The 24,895-nt window shown below is 50.8% G+C and overlaps 1 protein-coding gene across 8 annotated transcripts; it reads right to left on the bottom strand.

Moving 5' to 3' along the window:
- Positions 1–115: 115 nt before the first annotated feature.
- HDGF (heparin binding growth factor) lies at positions 116–24,645 on the bottom strand. 8 transcript variants are annotated; one of them, XM_025395549.1, is made up of 8 exons: positions 24,509–24,645; positions 16,645–16,881; positions 13,564–13,691; positions 3,305–3,381; positions 3,016–3,154; positions 2,171–2,356; positions 1,663–1,889; positions 116–1,466 (listed from the first exon to the last, which is right to left on the bottom strand). In XM_025395549.1, the coding sequence occupies exons 3-8, from the start codon at positions 13,573–13,575 to the stop codon at positions 1,460–1,462; spliced, it is 648 nt and encodes a 215-aa protein (XP_025251334.1). In that variant the 5' UTR covers positions 13,576–13,691; positions 16,645–16,881; positions 24,509–24,645; the 3' UTR covers positions 116–1,459. The 8 variants fall into 8 exon arrangements, with proteins under 8 accessions (XP_025251334.1, XP_025251339.1, XP_025251329.1 ...); XM_025395554.1 differs by lacking the exons at positions 13,564–13,691; positions 16,645–16,881; positions 24,509–24,645 and adding exons at positions 7,904–8,066; positions 9,289–9,328; XM_025395544.1 differs by lacking the exons at positions 13,564–13,691; positions 16,645–16,881; positions 24,509–24,645 and adding an exon at positions 10,274–10,493.
- Between the last annotated feature and the right edge of the window lie 250 nt (positions 24,646–24,895).

Here is a 24,895-nt window from a genome sequence, read left to right on the forward strand (position 1 = left end):
AGGCTGACACCCTCTACCTCAATCTGAGATGATCTGGAAATCATTTGCATTCCCTTACCCTGCTTTCTGTCTTCAGTTAACCAATATGCCCCAAAGAATCAGTCAGAATCCAATATAGTAATCAACGGGTTTTATTTTCCTAGAACTCAAATCATCTACGGTTCTCAGAGCTAAACTTCCAAAGCTACAGTCAGCAATTTTTCATCAGAGCCCAAGGGAGAGGGGCCAGGGTAAAAGAGACGAGACTGTAGAGAGGCATAGAGAGACCAGTAGGAAGAGGGCGGGAGAGGGCACTTATATCTCTCTGTCCTCTCAGTGGGTTACAAATCAGATCTGGTGACAACACTGAGGGGGCCAGGTCAGGGTATGTGGATGAGAAATGACACTGGAAGGAACACCAAAGCCCCAGCTACAAAAAGAAAGTCATCAAGCCCCAAATAGAAGGGGAGCCTCCCAGTGCACCTCAGAAATGGGGGCAACGATGGGGAAGGAAGGAGCAGAATGGGGAGCACACAAAGGGTTAGGGGTCTTTAAAATTTTTTTTTTGTAATTTTCTTTTATTAAAAACATTTCCTAAAAAATGTGTCTTTTCTTTTATGTCTGGGTGATATATATGACTATAAGCTGGCCTTGAGCACTGTGCAGAGAGGGAAAAGGACAGCTAGGGGTCTTCCCAAGCATCCCATTTCTGGCTTCAGAGATCTTAAGGGGAACAGAGGCTCAATACTCACACCCAAATGGGTAAAGTCAACCCTTCAGGTCTCAGGTCCTTGGCCCAAACAACTAGGAAGCCCCAAAGTCTTTTGATGATTAACTACAACTCCCAAAACTCTTGGGTCGGCAAAAGGAAAAATGGGTGTTGTTAATCATCAAGGATTTATGGAAAGGAGCCCCTCCCCTACAAGCTGTTCCACTTTCCCTGAATCTAGGCAGCTGGGATAATAGGTGTAGCAGGGGACAGGAGCTCAGGAGGAGGCTGCCCTCCTGTGCTGTCCCTATGCCCCATTTGAGGATTGCCCCTCCCAGGCCCCACAAGCCCACCCTGCTGTTTATGCTCCATCTTTTCCATTCCTACCCCTGATCCAAACCCAGAGTTCCAGAATGCCTAGGAGAGTGGGAGAAGGGTGTCAGGAGGTGGGAACAGTTGTCCCAGGCCCCAGCAGAAGCCTGGAAAATAGCTTCAAGCGGAAGGAACACAATGGCCTCATCTCATTCCAGGGAGAAGACATGGCTCTGACTCAGATCATAGGAGAATGGGGACCTAGAGGTGAGGGCCAGGTGGTCCGCCCCATCCAGGTCAATCTCCATGGGCTGGGCTTGGAGTGGGAAAAGTGAGTGGAAGAGGAGAGCAGGTTGGGGTGGGAAGGGGGTTCCCAGTTTGCAGGCCATGGCCAGTTTCCCCAGTAGCACCCAGACAGCAGCAGGAACAGGGTGGGGGCTCCTCTTCAAACATTGGTGGCTACAGGCTGTGAGGGAGGGTTGGAGGGGAGAAGGGTTAATGGTGTGGCCTTGGCCTGGCCTTGCCCCAGCCAGTGCCAGTCTCCTAGGAGAGCCCACCCCGCCTCCCCAGAGGCTGGCCACTGCAGGCCCTTTTCATCCTCCTCTCCGAGAGTGACCAGCCCCCACTAGTCCAGCTGCCAAGGGGTCAGGGGGCTCACTCACCTCTCATGATCTCTGATGCCTGGGGCCTCAGCATCTTCCTTGGCAGCCTCTTCCTCTTCCTCCTCCTCTTCTTCTTCCTCTTGGGGAAGCCCCCGGCCAGAGCCAGGCTCAGAGGGGGTGCTATTCTTTTCCACCTCCATAAGAAGGGGCCTCTCGCCCTCCAAGGTGGCTGCCTCCTTCTCCTCTCCTTCAGGGTTTTCTGCCTCCTTGGGACGTTTAGGAGAGTCCTAGGCAGGATCGACAGAGGAAGCGGGCTGAGGCTGGAGAGGGAGGCCACCAGCCACCCACTCCTCTCCTCCGGGCCTCCTTCCCAGGCTGACACCCAGTCCTTCCCCAGCCCTACTAGCTGAAATGACTTCTGTGTCCCATTTCATCAGCTGGGGACTCCCCAAGCTAGAGGCTGGATCTACCTCTCAGACTGGGCACCTCTGAGGCAAAGCCCTGCTCTTGTGGGATACCTCATGGGGAATGCTGAGGAGGGCCCAGGCCCTAGGCAGGCAGCAGTTACCTCCAGCAAGTCCCCTGCTCTCCTCTTCAGCGCTCCCTTCTCGTTCTTCTCCTTGGCTGGCTCATCAATGACCAGCTTCCCTTCCTCGTCGCTGCTGCCCTCTGCATTCCCCTTCTTATCACCGTCACCCTCTGTGGCTTCGGGCTCGGGTTCAGGCTCTTCCACACAGCTCTTTTTCTGGGAGGACTGCAGCAGAGACAGCACAGGCTGAGTGGCACCAGTCACTGCCATGCTGGGCCCCCTCCCCAGACCCTCCCTCAGCCACTCACTCCTTCCTTTTCCCGCCTCTCCCCCACCCCCACCCAGGTGCCCAGTCTCACGAGTGATTTGAGACCCACCTCTGTCGGATTAGCCCCGGGGTAAACCCACTGGCCGGGCAGGCAGGGCTCTGTGCAGGAGGGGGGAGGGCTGGAGCAGGAGGCAAAACCTCGGGTCAACTTCTCCCAAAGGGAGCTAGGACCCTTTCCCCGCCAACCCCCGCCCCCCACCCTCCCGCCTCGTCCTGCCCGGCTCACAAGCACCTCCTCCTGGAAGCCTTCGTGGAAAGAGTTAAGGCCGTGTCCTATACTCACACTGGGCCCAACAAAGGCCTGTCCCCACTTACCGCCTCCATCCTGTTCTTGCCCCCCAGACTGCTGCCTCACAGTTGTCCCTAACCACAACTACACCACACAGCCCAACCCTATCTCCTCTTGCAGGAAGCCCCCTTCCCACCACCCCGATGAGCTCCTACCCTGAAAGCCCTGGAGTTTCTGAAGACTAAGCATCATCTGTGGGCCAGGGGCTGCCAGAGCCCATGGCCACATCTGCTTTCCAGGGGGTCTTTGGGGCAGGCGGTGGCTCACCTGATAGCCGGAAGCCTTGACGGTAGGGTTGTTCTCGATCTCCCACAGCCCCTCGCTGAACCCTTTCCTCTTGTTGGGCTTGCCAAACTTCTCCTTGGATTCCTCGTAAGGGAAGAGGTCTTTGGGGCCCAGGAATGCCCTGGTGAGAGATGGGAGACTGTGCTCTCAAGCCCCTCACTGCCCCTGAGCTGCACAGCCCGACATGAAAGGGGTACCAACACCACCTCTCCTTCCCCAAAGTAGTCCGCCCGGGGCTCTCCCGACCGATACCCCTTTGGCCTCCACTCACGTCTCGTGGGTCCCGAAAAAAAAGACTTGGTATTTGTTGGCTGTTGATTTCATGGCAGCCTCGGGCATCTCGTCAATCTGGGGTGAGATGAGGGGGTGAGGTCAGCTAGAGTCCTGAGGTTTTGAGTCTGAGGCAGGGGTGCTGACCTCCAAGGCACATTTATATAAAATCAGACTGAGAGGGACCCAGGAGAGTCAGCCAGATGGCTTTTGGACCATTTCTAGCAGACACTTTATTCAAATGTCAGACATGAACGCCCAACAGAAACCCAGGAATCCCTCCCTCTCCTTCACCAGCCAGACAGCACCCATTTTGCCTCCCAACGTGTCTCGCCACAAAGCTCCCTGACTTTGCCATCACCTTGGTCCAACTACTGTCATCTCTTGCCTGGACGAAAACCACTGCCTCTAACTCTTCTCACAATCTCCATTTTCCACAATCTATTCTCCACAATGCAGCCAGAGTGGGCCTTTGGGAATGTTGGTCCAAGGATTTTGTCACCTTGCTTCAAAACCCTTCAATACCTTTTAAGGACTCTAGGGCCCACTTGTTCACCCCTTCTGCACAATGGCAAGATCTGAATCCCAACTCTGCCCCCACTTGTATGACTTTGGGCAACTTACTGAACCTCTCTCTGCCTCAGTTTCCTCATCTGTAAAAGGGAGACAGTCATAGTACTAAAGCTATAGGGCTGTGAGGATGAAATGACCATAACTTGGCACACGGTACATCCTACATGTCATCAGCCTCTCCCAGTACACTGTCCTTTCTGCTCTGACCATGGTTCTTGCAGCCTCTTAATACTCACTCACTCCTGATCATCCTTCCAGCCTCAGCTCCGCCATTACTTCCTCCAGAAAGCTTCCCTATCACTCCTGGCCTGGCTGACTTGCTAGGTAAAATTCTTTCCTGAGACCTCCCCTTTACAGTGCTTTCCCAGTTCTAATTTTACACTGATTCATATTATTATTTAACATCTGTGTGCACTACCTGGACTAGACCAGCCCCAGGGTCAGAGACCAGCTCTGCTTTTATCTGCAGCACGGTGCTTAGCATACAGTAGGCATACAATTATTTACTGAATGAATTTATCAAACAGATAAAAAAAGCAAGCTGCTCTCGCTGAAGTGGAGGGGTGAGGTTAAAGGGCTGCCTATCCAACACCTGCCGAAAGGCTTCTAGGGAACTCTGAAAGGCACACAGTCAAACTCTCATTTTACAGATGAGGAAACTGAGCCCAGAAAACAAGTGATTTGCCCAAAATAACACAGCAAGTTGTTGAGGACCAGGTTTCGGACTTAGATCACCTGACTAAATCCCCTGCCCCAGGTGTGGTGAGGAGTGCTGTGGTGAAGGTGAGAGGTGCAGAAGTCTGAGGTCAGGGAATCCAGAGGCAGTGGCCTCACCAGCCTCTCCCAGATCAGGCCTGGAAGCTCAGGCCAAGCTGAGCCGGGGGAGGGTAGGGGGAAGGTGGGGCGGGTGGGGACTACAACTCCCAGCAGCACTTGCAGCAGCCCCAGCAGCCAGGCTTCCCGCCGGACAGAAGCCAGGTGGCCATGATGACTGGGGCCCCAGGCGCAAACAGGAGGGACAGAAAGGCCAAGGCAGTGATTAACACACAGAGACAGGGACAGAGGGCCCAACTGGGGGCCTGGGGAGACAGGGTGGATGGGAATGTGCTGAGACACACCCAGGAGAGGGGGTGGGGGCCTGGGCATGAATCTGAGGGGCATCTTGCCCCAGACTTGGAATCTTCAGACTTTTGGGCACCTCCCCGCTTGCCCCGTGGCCTCTGGGGACAGAGGTCCAGCCCTTCCCCCCAGGAAGGCCCAGCACAAACTGGGCCCTTCCCACAACCAGGAGACACCGGGTGTGAGAGCAGGGGGTGGAAAGGCACGCAGCTCCCCCCACAAACACGATCCCCATCGCCATGACAACCCAACCCCGCCCCTGGGGCCACTCAGCAACCAGGAATGTGACTGCCCCTCCCCCTCCGGGCCTTCTCTCCGGATTGGGGAGGAGGGGACACTAACACACACCCCACCCCCAAGCCTGCAGTCTGGCACCTGGGTCCCCGGCTGTGCTGGAAACCACAGCTAGGGCTGGATTACCGCTGCAGGGGGTGCGGAGAGGAGGCAGGCGTCCTTCTCAGGAAGCCAGACCTGGAGCAGGGGCAGAGGAGCCAGTCCTCAGCCAGGACACCTGGGTCCTGTTACCAGCTAGCTCCCACCCTCCTCTTAACAGGGGGAAGAAAAAACAAAACGAGCGCCCCCAGGGCTTAGAGATCCCACGAGGCAGGCATAGGACAATAATAGCAAACGCCTTCCCTAGGCCTTTCCTCTGTGGATCTGTGTGCACCCAGAACCAGGGGTGGGGGTGGGGACTGAAGGGTCTAAGACTGGGAGTGCAGCAGGGGACTTAGAGCTCTGCATTTTCAGCGCCCACACCTGAGCCAGGGCATTAAGATGCCCACAGTAAATGTGTGATGGAAGAGGAGAAACTGAGGCTTCGCAAGAGGGGGTGGGTGAGTGAAGGGTCAGAAATAAGGAGAAATGAGGTTCTTTGCAGACGCACAGACTGCAAAGCGGCTACCTGGCCATGGTCTCGTGCCACCCCAGCTTCCCATGGAAAGCAAACTCAGAGGCAGATAGCTGAATGGTGTGGCAGGGGACCCAGGAGGCCACCAGCTGCCTAGCCCCAGCGGTGGGGGAGAAACAAAAGAACCAAAGGGATTAAAAATAGCATGAGGCACACCAGATATGCCAGCCCTGCTGACTTCTAGCTACATAAAGGATGGGTCTAGAGGGAAGAAAGAGGAAGACGGGCCGAGCAGATAGGCACCTCCCCGCAAAGCATCATCCCACCTGGCTCCCTCACCTAGAGTGTAGGCACTTGTGAGGGAAGGGCCAGGGGAGATGTGCTCTTTTCACTTAATGGAATTCCTAACCCTTCAACCAAAAGGGGAGAAATCCCTTCTACAGTGGCACCTCTATTCCTCAAGCTACAAAGGAAATGTCCTTTCTTACATTTGGAAGTGGAGGGCGGTTCTTCCTAGATGTAGAGGATATGAGGTCTTGGGGGAGCCCCGTACCCCAATACAGACATCTCTCTTCCAGGCGGTGCCTTTATATCCAGGCTGTGACTCAGAACAAGTGAGTCAAGGCTAACTGCGTCAGGGTGGCGCCAAATAGTGCTGGGGACCCCACTGTACCCCCTCCACTAGCCAGTAATAGGGGAACTCGGCTACCTCTTAACCATTCCAGATGCAGGCAAGTTACTTATTCTCAGGCCTTGCATTTGCCCGTTTCCATCAGACAGGCTTGAGCACATGAAATACCAGCCTCCCAAGCCACAGACACTCTCTGGGGTCCAAAGAGGAATCTGAAGTTTTCAGGTAGAGTGGGGAAAGAGAACTGAACACCTCTCCCCCCGCCTCAAACTAAAAACAGACTCAACACTTAGGAAGGCAGCAGGGAAGGCTAAGCACACACTGCCTGCCAACCAGGGTTCTGACCACCACACCCAGGGCTGAGGCCCAACCTGACCCAGGAACCGGAAAATCTGGGGCAGGAGACAGTTGGGGCCAGGAAAGTGTGGCAAGCCCAAGAGGCAGAAAAGAGAAGGTACAGGGGGAAGGGGCACAGGGAGGAAAGACGGGTGAGGTCCTGGCTGCCAAGGTTTTCTGGGACTGTGAAACGGGAATCAGCCAAAGGAGAAAGGGACCAGGGGGGAAAATCTCTGAAGTATTGGAGGTTAATTGTTAAGTACTTGGAGATCCCCCAGGAAGTTAGGCAGGCGGAAGAGGGAAAGGAGAAGGTTAAGATGGAGTCACACCATCCTTCCAGACAGGTCCTGCCTATCACATGGCCCCTCTGGCTGGGCTCTCTCTCAAGCACTGGGCCCTTCTAGTTTCACCCAGAATCACCCATCCTCCTCAGCAGCGGGGATTGAAGAAGGAAAATCCACGCACGGGCCTTCTTTATGGCTGAAGATTCGGGCTTCCTATGAGATGGGGGAGTCAGTGAGGTTCCCTCTTACTTCTCATCCATCTCAGGAAGGGCCCCTCAGGCTCTGCCTCTCTAGGGACTAAGACACAGTCCAAGGAATGGTGAGGAGACTTGAGGTCTGTTCTTTTGGAGTACAAGGGGACTGTGTCTGGGAAGTAACAGCCTTGGGTGTAGCCCTCCCTGCAAGTATCACAATCAAGAGCCGGAGACAGGCAAAGTGTGGGGTCCTACCGCTTTGAGATCCAGTCTGATCTCCCTACCCCAGTTCTAACTTTATCTAAAAGGTCCAGGTCTGAACAGAGGAAGAAACGCTGCCTCCCCTGTCCCTCCCTTCTGTCCTGGAGGCCCAAAGTGGAGAGGAAATGGATGGGATCCCTAGTCCCAAGGACTGCCCTTACTCCAAAGGCCACCAGAAACTTGAGGTCTTCCTCACAGGGGCCAGTGTGGGTCCTTCTGTGTCCCTACCCCTTTTCTCTCTTACCGGATGCAGAAGGGGTTCCCTGCAACCCACATTCCAGCTAACACCCCCTCCCCAGGGCTTATCCAGCCTCTGGACTTTGTCCCACCCTCAGGAGGTAGGAACAGTAGAGACCTGGGTTCAGTTCTTGTCCTGCCCACCAGGGCCTTGGCATCTGGGCCAAGAAGCCAGTGGGGTCAAAGGGTGCAGGGTAAAGTACACAACAGTTCGCACACGGAGAGTCCCACTTCTCTTTGTACTTCTCCCATTAGCAGAAGCTGGTCCTCATTTGATCCATCTGAAAGTTTCAGGGAACCAGGAGCTGAAGGCATGTGGGATTAGGCACACTCCTAAGGAGTGGGTACACAGCGAGGAAGGGTCTCTGAGTTTTCTGAGTGGCCCCAAAGTTGGCCTGATACCCTGAATGAGCCTGGGCCAGACAGACACAGACTTACACTGAGAAGAGCACCCCAAAGCCATGCAGTCCTTCTGCCCTTGGATTTCACTCTACAGCAGTCCTGCACTCTAGGATACTGAGTCATGCCCTCTCCCAAAACCAAAGGCCCCTCTACACCAACTTTAAGTGCCAAATGCACTGCCCCCACCCCCACCCCCCTTCCTTTCCTCCAGCAACTGGCAACCTCCCATCCTCCTTACTTAACCTGTCTCAGTCCTTAGGGGAAACATGATGAGCACACCAGGCTCGGCTGCAGGGCCCCACCCTCCCACCTGGCCAGGTGATGGGGTTGTGGGGGAGCTCATACTGTCGGGCTGAATCAACCACATGGCAGAGACTGCGCCGTTCTGGCGGAAGATCTTCACATCTGAGCCAGGGAAGGAACTTGGGCTCCCCCAACCCATACTAAGAGGGAGTCTGGGCTGGATTTCCTAATACCACAAGGGAACCTGTCACCTCAATCCTAAATTTGAGTTAGCAGCATATGGAGGAATATTTCTGTGGAGCTGAGGGCTGATGGGTTCTGACGGATAATTTCCAAGCCAGGTAGATCCCCTGACGCCGCCCCCAACGATCCTTCGACCTTCCCAACTTTAGACCTCTTACAGATGCCCCAAACCAAAGTTTCCTAGAAGCGAACTCCGCCTTCATCTAGCCCTCTCCGGGTTGGGATCCTTCTTAACCATTTATCCAGGAAGAGAAGAGTCTGAACTGGGGGCGACAATCAACGAACAAACTGGGGGTCTCTAAGGGGGTCTTAAGAGGGGTGGCGGCGGCGCCTGGGGTAGGGGGAAGGAATAACACGACTGGCCCAAAGCCAGACTTCGCGCTCGAAACCTCTGGGAGTATGGGGGCTGGGGGCGGAACTGAGCACGCGGAGCCGGGGGCCGGGAAGTGACCGGCGCCCTCGGATCCCCACGCCGTGCACACGCCACTACGCGCGGACACCGTGCCCACCAGGTGTCTACCCCCACCCCCGCCCGCCTCCACCATTATATAACCGGCGGGTGGGCTTGGAAGCTACAGGGAAAGAGTCGGAGACCCACAACCCCCCTGCCCCCACCTCTGCCCGCGCCGCGCGGAGCGTTCGTGCCCTTCCCGGTGTTATGCAACCCAAACCCGCAGGGGGTTGGGGGCGGCGGGCCGCGCTGCTCACCCGGGCCGGCCAGTGTGGGTAGCCCTTCATCTTGGCAAACACCAGGTCCCCGCATTTGTACTCCTTCTGCCGGTTGGATCGCGACATGGCGGGGCTCCGGGCGCCCCGGGCTCCGCGCCGGGCCGGGAAGCGCGAGCCCAAGTTTGCGCGTGCGGCGGTGGCGGCGCCGCTCCGCTCCGGCCCTCGCGCGGCCCCCGCCTCGATGGTGGCCCCCGGCCCGAGCTCCGGCGCTGCCACGGCGTCTCCGCCCGCGCGCCACACGGACGGGGCGGGCGTGGATCGGGTCAAAGCTCCGGCGCGGTGGGTGCGCGCTCGTGCAGTTGTTTGTGTTTGAAATTCAATTGCTCCCTCCTCTGCGCGAGGCCTCTTCCTCCACCCCCAGCCCGGTCCCCACTCCTCCTCCTCCTCCTCCCTCCTCCCGGGCCCACTCCTCCTCCTCCCCCCGCCCCCCCGCCTCGCGCTCCCTCCCGCGGCGGTTTGATGCGTGCAGCTTCTTGACGCCCAGGGCCTGCCACGGCCCAACGCCCAACCTGGAGCCGCCTGACGGCGCGTGGCGGCACAGGCATAAGGAGCCGATCGCCGAGCTCGCCGAGCAGGCTTTGTGTCCCCGCTGTCGGTGGGTGCCCGCCCGCCCGGGAGGAGCTGGCGCCCGGCTGGACGGAGCGGCCCCCGCCCTTCCCCTGCCTCCGCGGAGTGCTCACCACCGCGGCCCCTGCGCAGTTAAGTGTGGACGTCTATACGCGGTTTCCGCCTGCCCTCTGCTCCATCTCAATCCACGAATATTTACTGGGCACCCGCGGTTCTTGGCAGTGTGCTAGGCGCCCAGGGCGAGAGGAGTGGGCACCGTGCCGCTCCGCGCACTGGGGTCCTCCCTGGACCTCGCCGTGCTTACCGTATGTGGGGTGGCCCTGGAAACGTCGGGGATTTGAGCCCTACGTCCGCCTTTGCTAAGGAGGAAACGCTTGAATTTGGTAGCCAGGAGATGGCCAAGGAGTTGAGGCACAAATTGGCCACCTTCCGGGTGCATTCAATCTCGTTTCTCTACGCTACTGTCTTGCCCAGGAGACTTGGACTCAATGGCTAGTTAACCCCGCAAAGATGAGCTCAGTTCTAGTGGGTTACAGTAGAATGCCAATAAACCCAACCCTTTCGGTAAACTGTGAAGACTGAGGGGCCAGGTGCTACCTCTTTTAGAAGGTGGGGAGGGGAGTCTGGGAAGGCTTCACAAAGGTGGTGACTGAACTGGGCATTAAAGAATGAGTAGAATTTTGCCAAATTCTGAGACTACATTTTGGCCTAGGTTATAAGCTAAGAAGTGATAGAACCAAAACTTGAACTCAGGTCTCTTCTATTACGCTAAATAAGACTTCATTGTAATTACGTCTTTGATTTGCTGTCCCTGTATTTGCCCACATTCCAGACACCTATGTTCCCTTAGAAATAAGATATTTGGATCTTATGTTACAGCATTTACATGTCCTTAAAATTTAGCAACAAAATATGCTAGGTTTGAATAGGTAAAATATGCATTTTTTCTTCTCACGTTTCCTGATCCTATTTCAAAGCATATGCAAAGTCTCCCTGCAAAGAAGTCCAGGATGTAGCCAAAAGTTCCAAATCCACATCCTACCCTACTGTTCATCAGTCCTGAGAACTTGGACAACCTCCTGGACTCTGAGCCTCAGTTTCCTCTGCTGTAAGATGGGATAACATGACTGCCCTGGTAACTAACATCAGAGGCATAGAATGGCTGCTTGTCATTAGGGGATGCCTGCAGTTGTTCCCAGAGTCCTGCATGACACTTGGCTGTCCTTATGTCCATGGCAATATGTTTCATGACTTTTGCCTTTATAACAGTGTGGCCTCTCAACCATAGTTCCCCTTGTGATAAGAGGCACACCAGGCTGCTGGCACAGGAGGGGCATTCTGGAAGGTCCTATTGCAAGAAAACAGCCAAGCAGGCCCTCAGCCACAAGCTTGTCGATTTGTTTCCATAGCAAATTCAAACTTGTTGCAACAGAGCAACTAGGTTCTAGTTGGTGTTTGCTCTACAATGCATTCCATTTTGAAATGCAGTCAGTGTAACAGTCCAGATTCTATCAGGCTAATCTTTTTGTTAGGAGAGAATCTTGTCACAAGTTCTTGAAGATGTTTCAAGATTAAGTCCAGCATCAGGACAGGTTTCCTTTAACTGTCTAAGTGATTATTTTATTCTATCTATCTATATATCTATCTATCTAGGACAGAATCTCGCTCCGTTGCCCAGGCTGGAGTGCAGTGGCGCGATCTCGGCTCACTGCAACCTCTGCCTCCCGGGTTCAAGCAATTCTCCTGCCTCAGCCTCCTGAGTAGCTGGGATAACAGGTGTGTGCCACCACGCCCAGCTAATTTTTGTATTTTTAGTGGACACCGGGTTTCACCATGTTAGTCAGCCTGGTTTCGAACTCCTGACCTCGTGATCTGCCCACCTGGGCCTCCCAGAATGCTGGGATTACAGGCGTGAGCCACCACGCCCGGCCTAGGTCATTATTATAAATATGCACAGTTGCAATGCAACAAACATGGTTTGTTTGTTTAATTGTTGTTGTTTTGTGTTGTTGAGACGGAGTCTCGTTCTGTTGCCCGAGCTGGAGTGCAATGGTGCAATCTTGGCTCACTGCAACCTCTGCCTCCCAGGTTCAAGCAATTTTCCTGCCTCAGCCTCCTGAGTAGCTGGGATTACAGGCACGCGTCACCACGCCAGGCTAATTTTTGTATTTTTAGTAGAGATGCGGTTTCACCATGTTAGTCAGGCTGGTCTCAAACTCCTGACCTTTTGATCTACCAGCCTTGGCCTCCCAAAGTGCTAGGATTACAGGCGTGAGCAGTTGTTGCGCCCAGCCAACAAACATGCTTTTAAACTATTTTCCAATTTGGTACACTCAATTTAGTAAAAGGCAAGAGCTCTTCCAATTTCTCCACTTTGTTGCATTATAATAGCCAGTTTGGAAGTGGAAATAGGCTTCTAAATTCTTGTTGCAGCAAAATCTCTTGGGCCTCTCATTCAGTCCACCATGCAGATGCTGGTTGCAATAATACAACCAGGGTTCCCTTTGTTGCAGTAATCTCCCAGGCCTTGGTTGCAATTTAATATCCAAGTTCTCCTTACAGTAACATCATCAGCCAACTCGCAGCTGCCCCTAACAACTAAGCCAAGAGCTGCAGAGGGTCAGTTACACAGGAGGGCATAAGCCTGCTTCCCCTGGGATTCACATCTAACCTAGTGCTTTGCAGACGTGCAATCAAATCACCTGGGAATCTCTTTAAAAGAGTAGATTCTATGCTGGGCACGGTGGCTCACGCCTGTAATCCCAGCACTTTGGGAGGCCAAGGCAGGTAGATCACCTGAGGTCAGGAGTTCAAGATCAGCCTGGCCAACATGGTAAAACCCCGTCTCTACTAAAAATACAAAATAAAAATTAGCTGGGTGTGGTGGCAGGAGCCTGTAATCCCAGCTACTTGGGAGGCTGAGGCAGGAGAATCACTTGAACCCGGGAGGCAGAGGTTGCAGTGAGCTGAGATGGCACCATTGCACTCCAGCCTGGGCAACAAGAGTGAACCTCCGTCTCAAAAACAAAACGAAAAGTAGATTCTAATTCAGGAGGTTTGGAGTGTGTGCATTTCTAATGCGCTCCAAGGTGCTGTTGCTGCTGCTTAGAACCATCATTTGAGTAGTAAGGGTCTAAAACAACACAACTCACAAGCCCTCAACCCACCAGCCCACGTTGGAACTAGTTTACAAATGTCTCAGTGAAATGATTCCGTTGATGCTGGTGCGCACTTCTACATTTATGTGGGGAAAGAGGTCAGGACAGAAGTTGAGGGACTTGGGGCCCCAAAGCAGATAGGGTTGTGGGGTGCAGATCTGGCTCTAGGATCCTCCTCTCTGGAGGAGGTCAGGCAAAATGGTGGCAAACTTATTTCTGTACAGATCAGGAAGTTGCTGACAAGAGCAGAGAGGTGGAGTTTACTGTATTGGGGGAAGGGGTGGTCTAGTGGAAAGAAGCTGGTTTGTCATGTCAAGGGACTTGGTTTGAATCCTGCTGGCCGTTTACTCGCTTTAGGGCTTTGGGTAAATTACTTAACTAGAATTTCTAAACAAAATTTTCTTCCACTGTGAAAAATGAGAATACAAAACCTCACCTGCTCATTCATAGGTTCAAAGGAAATGTCCACTTCCTTCCCTTTAACTCCCAACGGAGTCGAGGGGTTTGGCCCTCAACACCGTATGACCTGCTCATATCACGACTTCTTGGCCCAAGTTACACCCTCTGTAAAATGAAGAAGAGAAGAATGGTTAGATTAGACCAGTGGCTTTGAAAACTGTGCCTCCATTGCCTACTTCCACCCACGCCACCCAAAATAACAGAGCAGCCCTGCCTTTGTGCATTCTATGTGGAGTCAGAGTGGTTGAGAGTATGGGCTGTAGAGATAACAGCCTGAGTACTGCCACCACCACAGACACTTTGTGTGTAACTTTAGGAAAGACACTTTTAACTACCCTGAGCCTCAGTTTCATTTCCAGAAAATGGGTTGTAATTAGGATTGAGTGAATGAATACACTGAAGTTCTTTAGGCCAGGGTGAGGTGGCTTACGCTTGTAATCCCAGCACTTTGAGAGGCCAAGGTGGGTGGATCACTTGAGTTCAGGAGTTTGAGACCAGCCTGGCCAACATGGGGAAACCCCATCTCTACTAAAAAATACAAAAATTAGCTAGGTGTGGTGGCAGGCCACCTGTAATTCCAGCTACTCAGAAGGCTGAGGTGGGAGACTCGCTTGAACCCAGGAGGCGGAGCTTGCAGTGAGCCGAGATCAGGCCACTGCACTCCAGCCTGGGAGCACAGCGAGACTCCGTCTCAAAAAAAAAAAAAAATAAAATAAATAAATAAATAAATAAATAAAGTTACTTGCACAGAGCCTGGGACGTAATGAGTGCTTAATAAAATTGGTTATCACTGTATTTATTGTTATATTAGATTTTGTGTAATATTTGGTTTGAAAAAAATGGATTCCTTTGCAGTAAGCTTCTGAGGTACTGGCATTATGCCCTGACAAAGCTGGCAGTACCACAGTGGGTGAGGGTGTTTAGGATGGAGTTGGGAGTCAGCTTCCTTGGGTTTGAATCCCAGCTATACCACTTGCCAGCTGTGTGACCTGCAGCAAGTTACTCAACCGTTCTGTTTCTCAGTTTTCTCATCTGTAAAGGGGGATGTTGCTAAACCAGTAAATATATATGATATATGTAAAATGCCTAGAGCAGTGCCTGGCCCATGGCAGGTACTATTACCATGTGTTAGCTATTAGCTGTTAGTATTATAGTATTAGCTATTTTTCTTTAAAATGCCTATGTTTTCTAACTCCTCTGTATATAGATACAACATAATTAAAAGTTATTTTTTTAAAAAGATGGTCCTTTTTTTTGCCTGTTGCCCAGGCTAGAGTGCAGTGGCGCAATCTCATCTCATTGCAACCTCCACCTCCCGTGTTTAAGCAATTCTCCCGCCTCAGCCTCCTGAGTAGCTAGGATTACAGTTGTGCGCCACCACGCCCAGCTAGTTTTTGTATTTTTAGTAGAGACAGAGTTTTGCCATGTTGGCCAGGCTGGTCTTGAACTCTTGATCTCAGGTGATCCACCTCCCTCAGCCTCCCAAAGTGCTGGGATTACAGGCGTGAGCCACTGTGCCCAGCCAGATTCTGTTTTTTTTTTTTTTTTTTAATTATTATTATTATACTTTAAGTTCTAGGGTACATGTGCATAACGTGCAGGTTTGTTACATATGTATACTTGTGCCATGTTGCTGTGCTGCAGCCATCAACTCGTCAGCACCCATCAACTCGTCATTTACATCAGGTATAACTCCCAATGCAATCCCTCCCCCCTCCCCCCTCCCCATGATAGGCCCCAGTGTGTGATGTTCCCCTGGATTCTGTTTTTTAGAAAAGGGAAAATTGGAAGAGTTATTCTCTAAGTCACTACTGGCCAACACATGTGGCCATTTACATTTAAATTAAAGGCCGGGCAAAGTGCTGTAATCCCAGCATTTTGGGAAGCTAAGGCGGGTGGATCACTTGAGGCCAGGAGTTCAAGACCAGCCTGGCCAACATGGTGAAACCCCATGTCTACTAAAAATACGAAAATTAGCTGGGTGTGGTTGAGCACAACTATAGTCCCAGCTACTTGGGAGGCTGAGGCATGAGAATCACTTGAGCCCGACAGGCAGAGGTTGCCACGAGCCAAGATCGTGACACTGCACTCCAGCCTGGGAGCAAGACTCTGTCTCAAAAAAGAAAAAAAAAAAAAAAAAAGTTAAATTTAATTTGACTAAAATTAAGTCCAGTTAAATATTCAGTTCCTTAGTTGTACTGGCCACATTGCAAGTGTTCAGTGGCCTCATATGGCTAGTATGGTGTATATACAGAACATTTCCATCACTGCAGTAAGTTCTATTGGACACCTTTGTTCCAGGGCAGTGGCTGTCGACTGGAGCTGCACATTGGAGTCACTTGAAGAATGAAAAGATATGGCTGGGCGCGGTGGCTCACACCTGTAATCCCAGCACTTTGGGAGGCCGAGGCGGGTGGATCACCTGAGGTCAGGAGTTCGAGACCAGCCTGACCAACATGGTGAAACCCTATCTCTACTAAAAATACAAAAATTAGCTGGGTGTGGTGGTGTGCACCTGTAGTCCTAGCTAGTCAGAAGGCTGAGGCAGGAGAATCACTTGAATCCAGGAAGCAGAGGTTGCAGTGAGCCGAGATCGCGCCACTGCACTCCAGCTTGGGCGACAGAGCGAGACTCCGTCTCAAAAAAAACCAACCAAACAAAAAAAACCCAGAGAAATAAATAAATAAAAATAAATAAGTTTAAATAATTAGCTGGGCGTGGTGGTGGGTGCCTGTAATCCCAGCTACTCAGGAGGCTGAGGCAGGAGAATCACTTGAACCCAGGAAGCAGAGGTTGCAGTGAGCCGAGATCACACCACTGCACTCCAGCCTGGGCGACAGAGCGAGACTCCATCTTAAAAAAAAAAAAAAAAAGTGCCTGAGTCAGACACCCCAGAGTTAGATTTAATTGCTATAAGAGGATTTGGCCAGGAGAAAGACATGAGCAGAGGTGAATTTCTAGAAGTTTTATCTGGCAGCAGTACAGAGGTGGAAGGGCCTGAAGTTGCTAAGCCAGGAGAGGGAGGACAGCAGCAGTCCTGGCTGAGTGACATGTGTACCTGCATGGGGAAGGGACTGTGGAGGCTCCTGGGGAGTTGTATTCCTGGGTTCTTTTTTCAGCTCTTTTCAAGAATTGTGGTGACAATGAATGGCTCCTTGGCCGTCAAAGGAGAGATCTTCACCCTTAGTAGGGCAGGAAGCAGTCGAAGCACCTGAAGATCTTCATGAGTTCCAGGCCACCATCTTTAAAATCTGGTTTAATGTTTTGTGTAGGTAATACATGCCAATGATGCAAACTTTAGGAGGTAAAGGGAGTGATTTACTGAAAAGTCATCTCCATGTTACCCCTCTCCCTTACAAACCAGTTTTCTCCTTAGAGGCAGAAATATTACTAATTTTGTGTGTATTCTTCCAGTAATATTATTTCTAATTTTCAAGCAAATGCAGAGATATCTATTTCCTTTACACAAATTGTGACACACCATATACACTTTGCTCTTTTTTACTCAGCAATATATTTTGAGACTCCATATTAGTACATAAAGATCCACCCCATACTCCATTCTTTTTTTGTTTTATTTTTTGAGAAGGAGTCTCGCTCTGTCACCCAGGCTGGAGTGCAGTGGCACGGTCTCCGCTCACTGCAACCTCCACCTCCCAGGTTCAAGTGATTCTCCTGTCTCAGCCTCCTGAGTAGCTGGGATTACAGGTGCATGCCACCATGCCCGGCTAATTTTTGTATTTTTAGTAGAAACGGGGTTTCGCCATGTTGGTCAGGCTGGTCTGAAACTCCTGACCTTGTGATCTGCCCACCTCAGTGTCCCAAAGTGTTGGGATTACAGGTGTGAGCCACCACACCCCACTGTGCTCTGCCACCCCATTCTTTTTTTTTTTTTTTTTTTTTTTTGAGATGGAGTCTCGCTCTGTCACCCAGGCTGGAGTGCTCCACCTCCCGGGTTTACGCCATTCTCCTGCCTCAGCCTCCTGAGTAGCTGGGACTACAGGCGCCCGCCACCACGCCCGGCTAGTTTTTTGTATTTTTTTAGTAGAGACGGGGTTTCACTGTGTTAGTCAGGATGGTCTCGATCTCCTGACCTCATGATCCACCCATCTCGGCCTCCCAAAGTGCTGGGATTACAGGCTTGAACCACCACCCCCGGCCCACCCCATTCATTTTAATGGTAATAGTTTACAATGTTTCTGTATCATAAATTGTTATTTTACTTGCATCCCAGGACTGGAACTATTACACATTATTTAACCAGCCCCCTGTTGATGGGCATTTAGGTTGTTTCTTTTGATAACACAGACAATGCAGTAGTAAATAATACTGCATACATTTCATCTTATTCAGGAGTGAGGATCTCTCACCATTTTTCTTTCCACTTTGCAAAGTGAAAAAGATAGAAGGCCATTCATAGCAATATTGTTTGCAGGAGTTTGCTGACAAGCAGTACTGGAAGTAACTTTGCTGCCTACAGACAGGGGTGCCATATGTTAGATGAGAAGCCCACCATTCTGTACAGCCACAGCCCCCAGGTATGTCTGCATTCCCGTGGTCCCTGGAGATTAAAGTAATGTGATGTGCGGCCAGAGTCAGGCCAACAGATTTGCCATGGCTCTGAGCAGGCCTGGTCATACTCTTCAGCCCTTTCCCACAAGGGTGTTGCTGGTGAGACACTGGGGACAGAGGCCTGGGGAGGAGAGGACTCAGGAAGGCATGTGAGTGAGGAGGGGCCAAGTCCTCTTTTCTGGACTAATAAGATTGAGCCCTCTCTCGCAGGGTAGAGGTAGCCTCCCCACATGCTGGGCAGTAGCTCTGGCCAGGCTGGTGGAGGCTGATTGTGGTTCTGTAGAGGACAGATGGCAGGGTGGGGGCTGAAAGGCCATTTCTGCCACCACATTGCCTATGGGCTCAGGGCTTCACTCATTCACCTGGTCATTAATTTATTCTCTCTCACATATAAGCCTTGGGCATTGTTAGGTGTGTGCCAGGCCCTGGATGAGTGTTGGGGGATGGGAGTAGTTCTAAAGATGACAATGACAGGTGGCTGGCCAGGACTGAGAAAGAGGCTCATCCATGAGTCCTTTCCTCTTCAGCCCTGGGGCCTGTCAGTCACCCTGACACACCCTGATCCTGCTCTGACTTCATCGTTCCTGTTTGTGAGCTTTTATTTTTCTCCAAATTTTATCCTTCCCTGACCTCTCCTTGCTTTTTTCCCCCCAGCCTTTTTTTTTTCCCCGGTATCTTTAAAATTCAAAGTATACGTGGAAACCAAAATAAGATTATATCAAGAGGCCAGGCGCAGTGGCGCACGCCTATAATCCCAGCACTTTGAGTGGCTGAGGCAGGCAGATCGCTTGAGCTCAGGAGTTCAAGACCTGGGCTACATGGCAAAAATGTTTCTACAAAAAAATACAGGCAGGGCGCAGTGGCTCACGCCTGTAATCCCAGCACACTGAGAAGCAGAGGTAGGGGGATCAGCTGAGGTCGGGTTTGAGACCAGCCTGGCCAACATGGTGAAACCCTGTCTCTACTAAAAATACAAAAATTAACCGGGCGTGGTGGAACATGCCTGTAATCCCAGCTACTCGAGAGGCTGAGGCAGGAGAATCACTTGAACCCAGGAGGCGGAGGTTGCAGTGAGCTGAGATTGTGCCACTGTACTCCAGACTGGGCAACAGAGTGAGACTCTGTCTCCAAAAAATAAAAAATAATAAAAAGCCCGGACATGGTGGCTCACACCTGTAATCCCAGCACTTTGGGAGGCTGAGGTGGGTGGATATCGAGGTCAAGAGATCAAGACTATTCTGGCCAACATGGTGAAACCCGGCTCTACTAAAAATACAAAAATTAGCTGAGTGTGGTGGCACGTGCCTATAGTCCCAGCTACTCGGGAGGCTGAGGCAGGAGAAATGCTTGAACCCAGGAGGCGGAGGTTGCAGTGAGACGAAATCGCACCACTGCACTCCAGCCTGGCGACAGAGTCTCTGTCTCAAAAAAAAAAAAAAAAAAAAATTATTAAAAAAAAATAAAAAATACAAAAATTAGCCAGGCTTGGTGGCAATGGGTCTGTAAGGTCCCAGCTACTCCTGAGGCTGAGGTGGGAGGATTGCTTGAGGTGGGAGGATTGCTTGAGCTGGGGAGGTTGAGGCTGCAGTGAGCCCAGATAGCACCACTGCACTCTTACCTGGATGTCACAGTGAGATCCTGAATTAAGGAAAAAAATATATATATATATATATATATCTCTATATATCCATATATATATCTATATATCTCAAGACACTAAAAAAACTCTTACAAATCAATAAAGAAAAGGACAAACAATAGGAAAACAAACAATTACATGAACAACAGTTTCATATAAGGAAAAAACAGGCCGAGCATGGTGGCTCATGCCTGTAATCCTGTAATCCCAGCATTTTGGGAGGCTGAGGCAGGAGGATTGCTTGACCTCAGGAGCTCAAGATGAGCCTCGTCAAGAGGCTGGTAGCCTCTTTAGTGAGACCTTGTCTATACTAAAAATAAAAAAATTTAGCTGGGCAGAGTAGCCTGTTTGTTTTATCTCTATTATTTTTATTGGAGGCTTTCCTCAATATATAACCCTTGATTCCTGCTCATGTATAACAGAAGTGGGCTAGAAAAGCCACTTTGTACCTCTGAGTACCTGGTTGGGGCTTGTCATACTAAAAACTTTACATCATGACCAGGCGCGGTGGCTCACGCCTGTAATCCCAGCACTTTGGGAGGCTGAGGTGGTCGGCTCACCTGAGGTCGGGAGTTCGAGAGCAGCCTGACCAACATGGAGAAACCCCGTCTCTACTAAAAATACAAAAAATTGGCCGGGCGTGGTGGCTCATGTCTGTAATCCTGGCAGTTTGGGAGGCCAAGGTGGGCGGATCACGAGGTCAGGAAATTTGAGACCATCCTGGCTAACATGGTGAAACCCCGTCTCTACTAAAAATACAAAAAATTAGCTGAGTGTGGTGGCGGGTGCCTGTAGTCCCAGCTACTCAGAAGGCTGAGGCAGGAGAATGGTGAACCTGGGAGGCGGAGCTTGCAGTGAGCTGAGATCGCGCCACTGCACTCCAGCCTGGGCGAGAAAGAAAGACTCTGTCTCAAAAAAAAAAAAAAAAAAAAAGAAAAACCAAAAATTAGCCGGGCATGGTGGCACATACCTGTAATCCCAGCTACTCGGGAGGCTGAGGCAGGAGAATCACTTGAACCTGGGAGGCGGAGGTTGTGGTGAGCCAAGACGGCGCCATTGCACTCCAGCCTGGGCAACGAGTGAAACTCTGTCTCAAAAAAAATAAAAGAAAAACCTTTCTATCAGGGTGATCTGGTTGGGAGTTTTAGGGGGACTCCCTGGTGTCAGACTCTAAACATTGATTCTCAGCATTTCCCAAGGCCACCTTGGTTCTCAGCTCTCTTGGATGTGCCCAATTACCCCTGGTGCATCTCTTTTCCACCTTCCAAAATGTTGTTACTGTGTTGTCTTCTCTTCTGAACTCTCCATCTTTGTGGGTTTAAGTTTTTCAAAATGATCTTTAATACCTTTTCAAAAAAATCTTTACTGATGTTTCAGTAAGGTTTTAGGAGGGAAACATATATATTTATTCATTTCATTCTCTTTTACTGGAAAACTTTTATTATGATTACTTTCGAAAGGGTCATAGATGTATCAGTTACAAATTTCTATTCTTTTTTTTTTTTCTTTTTGAGACGGAGGCTTGCTCTGTTGTCCAGGCTGGAGTGCAGTGGCGTGATCTTGGCTGACTGCGGCCTCCGCCTCCCAGGTTCAAGCAATTTTCCTGCCTTAGCCTCCCAAGTAGCTGGGACTACAGGCGCACGCTGCCACGCCCAGCTAACTTTTTTGTATTTTTAGTAGAGACGGGGTTTCACCGTGTTGCCCAGGCTGGTCTCGAACTCCTGAGCTCAGGCAATCCGCCCGCCTCGGCCTCCCAAAGTGTTAGGGTTACAGGCATGAGCTACCGCGCCCGGCCTAAATTTCTATCCTTTAAAATTTTTATTGAGACAGGGTCATGCTCTGTCACCCAGGCTGGAGTGCAGTGGTGTGATCTCGGCTCACTGCAAACTGCAGTCTCAACCTCCCAGGCTCAAGCGATCCTCCTGTTTCAGCCCTCCCCAACCAGGTGAGACTACAGGTGTGTACCACCAAGCCCATGCCCGGCTTTTTTTTTTCCTGTTTTTTTTTTTTTTTTTTTTGTAGAGACAAGGTTTTACCACGCCTGGTCTCTAACTCTTAGACTCAAAGGATTCTCCCACCTTGGCCTCCTAAAGTGCTGGGATTACAGGCGTGAACCACTGTGCGCAGTTAAAACTTTCTTTTTTGTTTTGTTTTGTTTTGTTTTGTTTTGGCTGGAATGCAGTGGCATGATCTTGGCTCACTGAAACCTCCACCTCCTGGGTTCAAGCGATTCTCCTGCCTCAGCCTCCTGAGTAGCTGGGATTACAGGTGCCTACCACCACACCCGGCTAACTTTTTATATTTTTAGTAGAGACGGGGTTTCTCCATGTTGGGCAGGCTGGTCTGAACTCTTGACCTCAGGTGATCTGCCCGCCTTGGCCTCCCAAAGTGCTGGGATTACAGGCGTGAGACACCGCACCTGGCCTTGCCCAGTTACAAATTTCTAAAGGTATAAAATGGTACATAATGAGAAATAAATCCCCTTTCCTTCACTATCATGAGGTTTCTATTATCAATTTCTTGCTTGAAAACAACTTTTTGAGGATTTATACCCAATAAGGTGAATCATTAATTTTCACAGTAAGGGGACCCCGCTTAGAAAACATTTGTTAAACACAGCCTGGCCAACATGGTGAAACCCCATCTCTACTAAAAAATACAAAAATTAGCTGGGCATGGTGGTGCACACCTGTAATCCCAGCTACTCGGGAGGCTGAGGCACAAGAATCGCTTGAAGCTGGGCGGCGGAGGTTGCGGTGAGCCGAGATTGCGCCACTGCACTCCAGCATGGGCGACAGTACAAGACTCTATCTCCAAAAAAAAAAAAAAAAAAAAAAGAAAACACTTGAGACAGATCCCTGTCCCTTAGGGGCTTCTCTGCAAGGTGGCAAGATGTGTTGACAACAAGGACAATCATTTCTCTTAGCTCTAAATCATTTCACTGTGTGTTAAATATCAGGCTTTTCTCACATAAAGGACAGGGCTCGGTAATACTTCATTCTTTTTTTTTTTTTTTTTTTTTTTTGAGACTGAATTTCGCTCTTGTTGCCCAGGCTGGAGTGCAATGGTGTGATCTCGGCTCACCACAATCTCCACCTCCCAAAGTGATTCTCCTGCCTCAGCCTCCTGAGTAGCTGGGATTACAGGCACCCACCACTGCACCCGGTTAATTTTTGTATTTTTAGTAGAGACAGGGCTTCTCCATGTTGGTCACTTTGGTCTCAAACTCCCAGCCTCAGGAGATCTGCCCGCCTCGGCCTCCCAAAGTACTGGGATACAGGCATGAGCTGCCATGCCCGACCTACTTTATCCATTTTTCTTTCTTTCTTTCTTTCTCTCTCTCTCTTTTTTTTTTTTTTTTTTGAGACGGAACGGAGTCTTGCACTGTTGCCTGGGCTGGAGTGCAGTGGTGCCATCTCGGCTCACTGCAACCTCCACCTCCCGGGTTCAAGTGATTCTTCTGCCTCAGCCTCCCGAGTAGCTGGGCTTACAGGCGCCTGCCACCGAACCTGGCTAATTTTTGTATTTTTAGTAGAGATGGGGTTTCACCATCTTGGCAAGGCTGGTCTCGAACTCCTGACCTCGTGATCCACCCGCCTTGGCCTCTCAAAGTGCTGGGATTACAAGCGTGAGCCACTACGCCCGGTCTACTTTATCCAGTTTTCAAAGGAGGAAAGTGAGACTCAGAGAAGAGAAGTGACGGCACAAAGTCACCAGAGTATGTTAGGGAACCTAGATTTAAAAGCAGGTTTTAGAAATCAGCATTGTGCAAGGCATACTAGCTGTGAGGTAGGACTTGATGGTCTAGTTTCTCAATGTGGTCCTCAGTGCCTGGTTTGCAACCAACTGAGGAGTTTCTTACAGATCCAGGCTTCCAGGCCCCACCCACATCTACTGAATAGGAATCTCTTAGGCTAGATTTCAGGAATTTATATTTTTCAGAAGCTTTCCTAGTGATGCTTATGCACATTAAAGTTTGAGCACAGGTGCACACACACACAAAAATGCTCTGGCATCCAGAGCAGGGAGGAGATAGCTCTAAGGAGCCTTCATGGAGAAGGCAGCATGGAGTTTGTCTCTGAAGGCTGGAGAGACTGGGGAGGAGGGGCCCCATATCTGGCTCCTCTGATAAGAGGATTCAAGCTTGGGCCTTTCACTATCTCTCTGCATTGTGGTCATCACTGTCCTTCCTCATCAATCTTTCCAATTTTCTCTTCAGCCTCCTCCCAAAACTTCAACAGCCTTTTCTCTGACTTTGCTTAATATAATTTTCTGCAATCTGGGAACAGGGAGATGGTGCCCACACAAAGATGGATTAGCATGTAAAGGACACACACATACAGGGCAGACAAGTAGAGGGCACTCAGTCACAGGCAGACAGGAAGGGGCAGAGATGGGTAAACAAGAAAAGGATACAAAATGACAAGCGGACAGGGAAGGACAGGCGCACAGCAGATCATTACAAGCAGACATAAATGGGCTGGAAAAGGACACCTATAAACATGGATGGAAAGGAAGAGCACTTACAGAGGCAGATGTAACAAGGTCACACCCAAAGCCATAAGAGACAAAACTCACAGACGTAAAGGAATGCAAAGGACCCCTGCAAATGGATAGATGGGAGGCACACCCAGGTAGGACGGACTCAAGTGATTCCTCAGAACGGTAGCCCTTTACCCCACTGAGCTGAGAAGGGATTAACTTCAAGTACCTGGCCGGGGCTGCCAGGGCCTTGCCCATCTTTGTCTCACTGGTTGCTGCAGAGGGAGGCCAGGCCCCAGGCTCCAGGGTAAGGTGTGCTCCTGGATGTGCACCCCAATCCTGGTGAGGGAGATCACCTCCTCCTTCTTACATCACATTTATTTCAAATCTTAGATACTTATTATTGGGCCTGCAGCCTCGCTTCTTTCTGGCTTGCAGCCCAATTTCGTACGGGTCCCTTGGGCCCTTGCTCTTTTTGGGATGTTTTATTCTAATTCCCAGCCCCAGCCGACGGGGAAGTTTCACCAGTTCATTTACAGCTCACTTTCCCTTTAAGCAATTTTCCCTAATCCGCCAGCTTCCCAGACTCCCTTTCGTTCCCGACATCACTTGCAGT

The sequence above is a fragment of the Theropithecus gelada genome, chromosome 1 (assembly GCF_003255815.1).
Source record: "Theropithecus gelada isolate Dixy chromosome 1, Tgel_1.0, whole genome shotgun sequence".
Taxonomy (NCBI): Eukaryota; Metazoa; Chordata; class Mammalia; order Primates; family Cercopithecidae; genus Theropithecus; species Theropithecus gelada.

Bases quoted from the DNA above. Each gene is read 5' to 3' on its own strand.
- HDGF (XM_025395537.1), bottom strand. From the start codon at position 10,408: ATGCACCCGGAAGGTGGCCAATTTGTGCCTCAACTCCTTGGCCATCTC. The intron at 3,155-3,304 runs GTGAGTGGAGGC...ATCTCTCACCAG, and splicing joins TTTTTCGGGACCCACGAGAC to GGCATTCCTGGGCCCCAAAG. The intron at 1,890-2,170 runs GTAACTGCTGCC...GATCCTGCCTAG, and splicing joins GAGCAGGGGACTTGCTGGAG to GACTCTCCTAAACGTCCCAA.